Source organism: Physeter macrocephalus, chromosome 2 (genome assembly GCF_002837175.3).
Source record: "Physeter macrocephalus isolate SW-GA chromosome 2, ASM283717v5, whole genome shotgun sequence".
NCBI classification, from domain to species: domain Eukaryota; kingdom Metazoa; phylum Chordata; class Mammalia; order Artiodactyla; family Physeteridae; genus Physeter; species Physeter macrocephalus.
Window position 1 is genome coordinate 25,131,899 of NC_041215.1, and position 11,149 is coordinate 25,143,047.

The following is an 11,149-nucleotide window of genomic DNA, read 5'->3' on the forward strand; positions in this document are numbered from 1 at the left end:
CGTGTCCCCTGCATCGGCAGGCGGACTCTCAACCACTGCGCCACCAGGGAAGCCCTACAGTTCTTTTTAAAAAATTCAAAAGTAAAATTAACCTTCAATTTTTATTTTTTAAATCTGCAAAAAAGCCGATGTTTTCAAAATATCAGTATGGTAAAATTCATTTACACAGCAACCTACCAAAATCCTCTAATAAGCAGCACTTCCCTAGTTTCACTAGAATAATTTTGGTTGATATTCAAGATTATGACCCTGAGATGTGGAAAGACCTGGATATTATTTAAATCTATAAAAGGATTTAATGATGTATGACTTTAGTGTTACATATATTTTATAATATTCACATTTTTTGAAAATGCATGGTATATGTAAGATAAGTAATTCTCAATTACAAAGATTTCCATTCTTAACCATGACAGATAAATTAGAATTTATTGAACCATGAAACAAAATTAAATACCACAGAATTGTTTTTTTAAATAAAGAGGATACATATCACTGAGAGTATTTTGCCTTTACCCTAAAAACTGCATGAAGATCTAAAGAAAAATAAAAATCTGATTTTAACTTCTACACATTATAAGCCTTTGGGCTTTCAAGTATTTCTTCTTCAAATTATATTAAACTAAACCACACACACATCATTTTGTTACTTAATATTGGCATTAAAAGCTTACAAATATTGAACTGAGTGATAGAAGGCTACACATCTTTTAGTGTTAGCCAGTGGCACATCTTTTGCTCCCTACTACCCCTAGAAGCACTAAAGAAACTTCTCCCTTTGGGCTGCTGGGAGGGACCCTCCACCCCAATTCTCTTTTCTGCAATGTTATCATGGCCAGCATTTATCAAAAGAGCCCTCACAGGCTTCCCTGGTGGCGCAGTGGTTGAGAGTCCGCCTGCCGATGCAGGGGACATGGGTTCGTGCCCCGATCTGGGAAGATCCCACATGCCGCGGAGCAGCTGGGCCCGTGAGCCGTGGCCGCTGAGCCTGCGCTCCGCAACAAGAGAGGCCACAACAGTGAGAAGCCCGCATACCACAAAAAAAAAAAAAAAAAAAAAAAGAACCCTCACATTCAGACCAGGACTTCACAGACGAGGGAAGGAGCACCTGGCCTGGTGAGTCCAGACAGAAATGAGCAATCACTGAGAAATGACGTTATTCCTGTGCCACTCACATCTATGGGAGTACTAACATAGTGTTAAGAAACCTTTGGAGTCTATCTTAGAAATCAAAACACTACTGTTTATATGATTAAACTATATCCCCTATTCCATACCACTGACTCACCAAAGAACATTTGGAACATAATCAGCTCCAAAACTGGAGAACTATATATAAAGACACTGCCCTTAATTTAGAAATTAAGGAAAAATATTGAAAGGCTAAAAAATGCAACACACTACCCATTTCTTTGGTACTTTTTATATCTCTTTGTAGTAAAACAGCTTGGAAGAGAAGGCATCAAGTATTATTCATGGTCATCTTTATAATTTAGTCACATTTCTTACCTTTCATTAGCTGTTTTAATAATACACTTAAAATATCTAATAAATAGTTTGCCTTACCTTTTGCATACACATGTCAGCTATTATGGACAGAGGTATTGTAAGGCTTAGTGCAAGTGTGCCTATCAGTGATGAGGTAAGAAAGCAGCCCCTAAAAAGAAAAAAAGAAAATATACATTTCCATGTCAAAAAAGTAAAAGAACCAAAGAAAAACAATGATCAAAAACTATCTATCTTACAATATAGGCAAGAGAGATCAGGAGCAAAAATAAAAGCTCAGGATGGACTAAGACATAATAAAAAATAAAGTTACTAAGATCATTCTTACAGTTTATCTTCAAATATTAAAAATTCAATATATAAGTATACAAATTTCAAAAGACTTTATGTTATTTTCTAGATCTGCTTACAGACGTTATTCAACTTTTGATGTATAGTTTATATTTTATTAACATTTTTAATAAAACTGTCAAAAGAGTTCTGATAGTTTTGTGATAATGATACTTAGCTAACAAAGGAAACTATATTAAAGCTATATTAAAATTTCAGGACAATACCTCATAACACAGACTTTAACAAAGTGATAAGCCAACAGGTGGGTCTGTCACTAAAGTAAAACTATCTCACCCTCATTAAAAACTAAAGTAGTCTTTAGATGTGTGCTGCTCTTTTGATTTGGCTTAATGTCAGAAAAAAAGAACTTGAGTATATTTCAGGGATATTTCCTTGTTGTTTTTCATTTTTCTAGCAATTGTCCTAACCAAAACCTAAGCTCTTCATTTTATTTTCACCTTGAACTATCAATGTTGGTGTCAAATTTTGACATACCAATTGCATATAATTTTATATAGTTGAAGGAAAAAAATGAAGGAAAGCATTATATTGAATAGATATTTGGGTATATAAGGAGAAAATGAATTATAGGCCAAGATAAAACCATAATGTATATAGTTAGGACTACAGACCCATGGAAATTATAGGCAAGTAAATTCTAGCTCAGCATATGTTAGGATTAACAATGCTGTCCTACAATAAAGGAGGCTATCTCTTGATAAAGTGTCACTTGAAGTATTCACCAGAGGCTGAACAATTAGTTCTTACTGATGTGGTAAAGAAAACTCAAGTGCTAGTCCACTATTCATGAGCTGATCTGTGAAAAGAGGGTTCAGGGATCAAATATTGTTTTTTTTAATTAAAAATTTTTTAATTAATTAATTTATTTATTTATTGGCCACACTGCAAGGCTTGCAAGCGGGATCTTAGTTCCAGGACCAGGAATCGAACCAGGGCCCCGGCAGTGAAAGCGCTGAGTCCTAACTGCTGGACCACCAGGGAATTCTCTTGGTTTCTTTTTTTTTAATGCAGTATATGTTCTTAGAGATTTATAATGCAAAGTAGAATCACACTGAGTCTGAGATGAAGTATTAAAAACCCTGTTTGACTTATACCAGCTTATCCCAATTTAGTTGATGGCCGAATACATCTGATTTATTTTTTTAAATTAATTAATTTACTCATTTATTTTTTGGCCGAGCCACGCGGCACGCAGGATCTTAGTTCCCCAACCAGGGATCGAACCTGTGCCCCCTGCAGTGGAAGCGCAGAGTCCTAACCACCAGACCACCAGGGAATTCCCCATTTGATCTATTATTCATTCAACATGCTCCAGGAAATGCTAAGACAGAGGACTAGGTGGATAATCTCACATCTATACTAGCAGTACAATATATGGAGTTAACAGTGCACTTAAAAAATTTTTTTTCAAATAAACAATGAGTGACAAGTACATATCTTTAATTTCCAAAAAATTCACAACTGCACTTTTAAATCTTTAGTATACTACTCAGCACCTGATTATATATGCTGAAGTTTGTTGTCTATTTATAGTTAAACACACAATAATCTTGCCTTCCTAGAAAGAAATCATACACGCAAAGATTATGACTTCTGATTTAACTATTTTTAATGATCTAAAAAGGTATAAAATACGTAGATATGCTCCTTATAATTGTTTTGAGTTACCAACAACACCTAGAATTGAAGGGATATGAAGTTTGTTTCATTACTAACTTACTGCTTTTGAGTTGTAACCATAAGTACTCTTAAATGCTTGAGTGTAGAAGTGTATCTGAAAAATGAACCTTTTTGAGGTCCTGAAAATTCCACCCCAGGTAAGGATAAACATAGCTTTGATCATAATATATGATCTTGAGTGTCCAGTTCAGTCAACAATAAACACTCATATACACAATTGGGAATATAAATTGTGTTCCTTCTGTAGAGAATAACTTTGCAATTCTCTCAAAATCTAAAGTCTACACGTTTGATTCAGTCTTTTCAGTAGTTATCCTATAGAATACTTACATGTATATGCAAAAACATACATGAGGATGTTCAATGCCATATTATTTACAAAGCAAAAGACTACAAACTAAAATGTCTCTCAAGAAGGAACTGGTAAAACACATTATGTTCTATGCATTATGTTACATAATAGATTGGAGCATAACAGATTAGAGTACTACATAGGCTTTAAAAAAATGAATCTAGTGGCTGATATGTAAAGACTTACAAGACAGTAATCTGTGTATAGAATGATATCCATAGTTTGCATGTTAAAAATAAAACAAATTGGAGGGGGGAGGATTAAGAGACTGATAACACACTTCTGTAATATACAGACAATTTTGTAGAAGGCTTAGAAGTTAATAGTGGCTGCCTCTGGGGAAAAGAAATGAAAATTTGGGGCAGAAGGGAGATTACCTTTTCATTGTAATCCACTTTGTACACTTTTGTATGTATTACTCTCTTAATTAAAAAAAAAGTTAAATACAAAAAGAATAAAAATATTTCAAAACATGTTACTTATTATTTCTTTAACTGTAAAATTTTCCAAGGGAGCAAACTCAGGAAAGCTCACATATAGAGAGATTACATATGTCACAACTCATATTCATTCATCCCCAAAGCCTACATTAAAATCTGCTGACATAATGAAACTCTAAAATAACTCTCTCGGGCTTCCCTGGTGGCGCAGTGGTTGAGAGTTCGCCTGCCAATGCAGGGGACACGGGTTCGTGCCCCAGTCCGGGAAGATCCCACGTGCCGCGGAGCGGCTGGGCCCGTGAGCCATGGCCGCCGAGCCTGCGCGTCCGGAGCCTGTGCTCCGCAACGGGAGAGGCCGCGACAGTGGGAGGCCCGTGTACCGCAAAACATAAATAAATAAATAAATAAAAATAACTCTCTCAATAAAAAATGAGTATTTTAATATTTGTAAGTGGTATAGTCCATGTTTATTATGAGTCTCAATGTAATATGAACCATATTAAACCTTTCTCTCGTCTAATATTCAAAAATTTTTTAAAATTATTTCTTTCAAATATGTAAAAACTCCTTGCTTTGAAATTTTCTAATCTAAGCTAAACTTAGAAAAGTAGGGAATACAAACTTCTATTAAAATACAGTGAGTGCATAATTGTTTAAAGCATATGGTTCACTGGGTTGAACCCTATGAAACTGCCATCAAAAATGGTTTAAGATCAACAATTCCTTATGGTTCAACTAAGTTCAATCAAAACACTACCAGTAAGCAGTTTCATCTGCCCAGAACCAACAGTGGAAAGAGGCAAGAGAAATGATAGAGCAAAAGAAGTGATAGGACAAAAGAATGAGACATATGGTATATATTAATATATGAAATAAAATATGTAATTCTTTTTGGTTAAAAAAAAATGAGCACCTCAAATAATTTGTACAAAATGAGCAGATTTTGATACCAAAGAGTTTTAGATCAGCAAAGGAATTTAATTACATAAATTACTACAATACAAAGTAAATCTTTAAGTACTACACGAAAGGGAGTGAGTACAGAGGATATCAAGAAAATAAAGATATTTCCCTAATTGGAGAGGGGAGAGAAATGTAGGCAGAGCATTAAGGAAGACTTGATGGAAAAGGCTATTTTTGTTGCAGTCTTTTGCAAGGGAAAACTAGTCAGTAGTCTTAAATGGTATATAATAAAATACATTTAGGAGCTTAAGTACAATTTGTGTTTCTTTTTAAGTTCATATTAGATGGAAACAGGACTAAGTATTAAGCTCTCTATTTGAAGTTGTCTTAAACTCCATATATGATACTGTTGTCAAACTATTTTAAGATTATTATCATATATCAACATAGTTGATATTACAACATATCAAACTATGTTAAAATCTCAAGTTAATCAGAGCTTAGGGTTGATATACCTGCCTCACTCATATGAAAAGTCCTGAGAATAAACAAAACCAAAGAGTCTATGAACAACCAAACAGACATTCCAAAGTCCCCTGAATAAGCAAAGTCCCCAGATTCTCACTTAGAATTCATGTATTCATACCTCGGATACACATCTCCTAAGTGTGACTGTCCATTAGATAACGATGCCTTTAATTAGCATAACACTCTACTTTCTAAAACATTCTATAAATTCAGATCATTCATATTCATTTATTCGTTCAGCAAAATTTATGAGCTCCTTCCATGTGCAAGCCACTACTCTATGCAATGGGTACACAGAAATTCAAAAACAAAACACAGTTCCTGCTCTAATGGAGTTACTGTATTAAGTTGTAAGTGTGTGGGGCGGGAAGGTGCACAGGAGGAGCCATCAGAAGACAGAAGAAATAGAGATGCTTAAACTAGCCAAAAGTCAATAAACTCATAACTAATAAATCATAGGGTAATAAACAGTACATACCACAACCACAGGAACTCTGAGAGCACTGTTCCAATAAGGCCATTAATGATAATGCACATTAATACTACTTTATTGGGAAACTCAAAGTCCTCAAATCCAGTATAATGAAGTAAAAAGAAACCTGGCCATAAGAGCAGCAGATTAAAGAGACCTACAAAACCTAAACATGTATAAAAGAGAGAAAAGTTAGCAACTGTGATTTATTTCAATTTTCCAAACTTATAACTCTACAATCAGAAAACATTAGATTTTGCACAAAGGGCTTCAGCAGGTTTCCTTAACTGAAATTTCTGTTACTTTTGTTTTTAAGTAAGTCTTATGGAGAGACCAACACAAGAAAAAACTTTATCAAGCAACTGGTGATCACTGAGTCTTCAGGGTTCAACTATCCCCGCTTATAGAGCAACTACTGCAGAACAAACCACTTAAAACAATTCAGAAAGAAGGGTTGTTAACCTTAGATTATAATAATATAGTGTCCTAGAACTTAAAGGAATAACTGGTGCGTGTATGTGTGTGTGTATTCAGCCTAAATTATTAAGAGGAACTAGATGGTATACTCTCTGATTCGAATCATATTTATATTTAAAGCACCCGTGCTATGCTAGGAATAATGGAGGAGGGTCCCCTAAAAAGATAAAATTTTTGCTTCCCGCCTTCCCAAGAGCTCATAAGCTAGTCTGTGAGATAACACCACACATACACCAACAGCTATTCAAGTATGAACTAAGCATGGACTATGTGTAAAGGAAGGCTATAATATTTAGTGGTTAAGTGTGTGCTCTGCAGTCTGATTGCCCTGGGTTGCAATCCCAGCTCTACCATTCACTAGTACTGTAATCTTTAGGCAAACTTTAGGCAAGATGCTCAACCTCTTGTAAACCTCAGTTTTCCAATCTATAAGTGTAAAATAATATTTAATTAGGTTACTAGGAAGATTAGACAAACACATAAAATACAGCACAGTACATGGCATGGAGTAAATAGTTAATAAAGGCTAGCTATTATTATTATAGAAACGTAAACTTATATAAGACTACAACATGTGAATGTAAAGAAAAAATATTATAATTTTAGAGTAGTTTTTATTGGACTTTGCATATAGTTTAACACCACAATTCCACTATGAGATCCAGAGGTAACTCTAGAGCTTTCCTAAAAGAAAATTAAATTACAGTAAGTATGTATTTTATATTTGCTGCTAAATAATAAACTAGTATCTAGGATGCCTAGTTAAATCTTAATAGGGCTGGGGCACCTACTCTCATCTGCTGCTGAGGACTCACAGGACCTGCCTTCTCCGAAGGACTGTCTTGGACAGCGACCAAGTCTGCCTTTCCCAGGAAGTTCCCACCCCTCCCCACTCCACACCCTGTGCAGCCAAACCCTAAGGGCTCTAGGCCAGGACAACTCTGAGGAGTGCCTAGACACATTACCTGCCCCCACTATGCTCCCTGCCCAGGGACCTGCAATGAGCTGGGCCATGCCTCGACCGTGCCAGAGGTCACGTGGCTCTCTCCCCTTCTCCCTTCTGCTCCTCTCACGCCCTTGCCAGTCCTTCCTGCAGAGCACCCCTTCAATGCATCTCCCGCACCAAATCCCTGTCTCACACCCTGCTTCTAGGAAACCCAACTTAAGACACCTAGTGATAAAAATAAAAAGGAACAAAACAACACACGTACAGAAGGCTTGTATACTATTAAAAAGTTGTTCTAATTAAAACACCAAAATTTGGCATTATCAAGAACCAAATCTCTTTTCTGTTCCCTCAACTATGAAACCTGTGAAAACCCACATTAAGTAACAACTTTTGGATCTAGAGATAAAAGATCCAAATCACTTCACCTGTTCTCTAGACCCTCCAGAAGGCAGCCACATGCACTTCTGCTCTTCCCTAAAGTGAACACTCCAGCACAATGGATCTACTCACTGTTCCCTGCTATGCTCTGCTCACATCCCAATGCCGAAAGAACCCTCCACGTCCCAACCCTAACTACTACTTCTCTAATCCTAGCTATTCTAAAGCCCATGTCAAATTCATATTGCTTTCCATATCATGGCACATATGAAGATCAACCAAGTTATATGTCTGTTACTACTCTCCAATAAGAGTAAATAAGCAATTTTTCTTGAAAGCTGCCAATCTTAAAAAAGAACACGGTAAAACATTAACATTTTAATCCATTCCAGATGGAATTTTCTTTGACTTTAAAATAAGACATCATTAAAATTATCTTCATATTTAAAGTATACTTATTGAATTCTCTACTTGAAAGGAACTTGAGTGATCACCCAGTCTAGCGGCTTTTCAAAGATTTTATTTTTGTTAATCTTTAGGTGAAGATATACAAACTATTTTTAGCAGAAAAATCATTTCTACAAAGTAAATTATAATGCTAAAAAACCAACAAAGCAGAATTGCTCCAGCAGAAGCAGCAAAGAGGCTGAGAACCAGACTCACACGTGCAACTCCACCTCCTTGCAACCTTCCCAGGATCCTCCGTAAATCAGCTACTAACCTAGTCCACTCTTCTCATTTTCAGATGAGTATGAGATAAATGAAGTTATAACAGCTAGAGTCCATGTCTCCCGGTTCCCTGTAAGCTGCACTTTGAATTCTCATCACCATGCTTCTTTATCTATTGATATTCAGATATCTTTTGGAAGATATCTTGTCAATGTGCTCTTCTTTTGCAATCCTAGATATCACAAGTTCTTTACTGAGCTGATTTCAGGCAAAGGAGAATTTATAAATCATATTAGCCATTTACCAAAATTAAGAATTGATGCCAGAAACTATAACTGGATAATTTGAAAATCTATGTCATAAAAGAATCTGAGTCTTAAAGATAAAGTGCAAATGGAAAACCTTCAAAAGATCTACAATTTTTAGTAAAAACAAGTACATAGACTGAAACGGTATTATACGTATCATTTTGGGGCAGTTTCCCCAATCTTACACTTCTAACAATTCAAAAAAGGCAAAATGTATAATACAACAGGTATACACTCACATGCTTATAACAGCATAACCTGTCATATCAGTGAGGAAAATATCTGATTCACGGGCTGAAGACATTAATTCGAAAAAGGTGTTAGAAGGAATTTCTTTACCTCACACTGAGGGAATGAGCGTTTCCTCACAGGTGCACAACTACGCAGAACAAGGTAAGAGAAAAACATTGAGATTGGACTTCATAATCTTTAAAATCTAATGGTTTTAAAGAATCATATGGGGGAGCGGGGAGGAAGACTTCCCTATTCCCTCCAAAAAACAAAAATGAAACCCTAAGTTAATTATTCAGAGTAAAGAGCCTCACAAGTTAAACATAGTCTTACCAAAGAACATTGGAATATCCAACTTATCTTCTCTGTCTACTTTTCTCTTGATCATAACAATATAGACAGCATAGAGCATGGCTCCAACAAGAGACCAGATGGAACCTGTAAAAATCAAGATAATAATTTAAAGCATCTGTTCATTAACTCATTTATCACACACTTATTTAAAATCTGACACAGTCAGCTCCTATTTCAAGAAATGAGTATTCAAATATGAAAAGATAAAGTATAACCCACCTTATCCATGGCCTCCAGGAATATAGGAAGGAGTTTAAAGTATAAACAAATAAATGCAAAAACATTCACCTCAATGATCTAATCAATGTTATACATGTTATATTGCCAACTTTTTGGTATTTAATTTTGAAATGCATACTTCATATTGTCCCCTACATAAGCAATTATGACACCTGACACAGCCAACTTAACAATGCTTCCTTCCCTCTCTAAGCTGTTGTTTATATTGTTCTCCCCACTGCTATGTATAATTTTTAATATACATTCTACCACCATTTTCAAGACCCTATTAAAGTCCCACCACTGCCACCAAGCATCCTCTTTCTACTCCACTGAATTTCCATCCTTCTTGTCTTCTATTTTAGATAATGTAATACTTACTATAGTTAAATACAGTGTTATTTTATTCTCCAGGGGATTCATTTTGTTAATCATATATTATTGATTAAAATCAAAAACTCCTTGACAACTGCAAACACATAATGTATACTTTTTAACGTTCTAAAATATCTAACATAATGTAGGGCTCACAGTACCTGCATAATAAATATGGATTCTCTTTAATATATTAACTCACTCGCAAGAACATTTAATTAAGTAAGCCTTTAAAAACAGCTGTATAGGGCTTCCCTGGTGGCGCAGTGGTTGAGAGTCCGCCTGACGATGCAGGGGACACGGGTTCATGCCCCTGTCTGGGATGATCCCACATGCCGCGGAGCGGCTGGGCCCGTGAGCCATGGCCGCTGAGCCTGCGCGTTCGGAGCCTGTGCTCCGCGACAGGAGAGGCCACAGCAGTGAGAGGCCCGTGTACCACAAAAAAAAAACAACAAAAAAAACCCCAGCAGTATAAGGTGCTATCTGCCAGGTGACCATATTCAATACTTTAATCAATTATCCAAAAGTCCAGTGTTTCATTAAATCTATTTATTATTACTATTACTACTGAACTATTTTTTTAAATTAATTAATTTATTTATTTATTTTTGGCTGTTTTGGGTCTCGTTTCTGTGCGAGGTCCTTCTCCAGTTGCAGTGAGCAGGGGTCACTCTTCATCGCAGTGCGTGGGCCTCTCACTGTCGCGGCCTCTCTTGTTGCAGAGCACAGGTTCCAGACGCGCAGGCTCAGTAGTTGTGGCTCACGGGCTTAGCTGCTCCACAACATGCGGGATCTTCCCAGACCAGGGCTCGAACCCGAGTCCCCTGCATTGGCAGGCAGATTCTTAACCACTGCGCCAGCAGGGAAGCACACTACTAACCTATTTTTTTTTTTTTTTTTTTTTTTTTGTGGTATGCGGGCCTCCCTCTGTTGTGGCCTCTCCCGTTGCGGGGC

At 36.3% G+C, this 11,149-nt stretch overlaps 1 protein-coding gene across 9 annotated transcripts in view; it reads right to left on the reverse strand.

Annotated features, from left to right (window-relative positions):
- The window catches only part of SLC35F5 (solute carrier family 35 member F5), a 44,160-nt gene that overhangs the window by 6,993 nt on the left and 26,018 nt on the right, over positions 1 to 11,149 (reverse strand). For 3 of the 9 annotated variants that reach the window (XM_007102945.4, XM_007102944.4, XM_028501002.2), the window contains 3 exons: positions 9,581 to 9,685; positions 6,242 to 6,401; positions 1,567 to 1,657 (listed from right to left, as the gene is read on the reverse strand). In XM_007102945.4, coding sequence (XP_007103007.1) covers positions 1,567 to 1,657; positions 6,242 to 6,401; positions 9,581 to 9,685 — 356 coding nt within the window. Of the gene's footprint in view, positions 1 to 1,566; positions 1,658 to 6,241; positions 6,402 to 8,760; positions 8,967 to 9,296; positions 9,396 to 9,580; positions 9,686 to 10,776; positions 11,020 to 11,149 lie in introns of those variants that run through there. The other 6 variants (XR_003683550.2, XM_028501017.2, XM_028501014.2 and 3 more) reach the window with 6 other exon arrangements.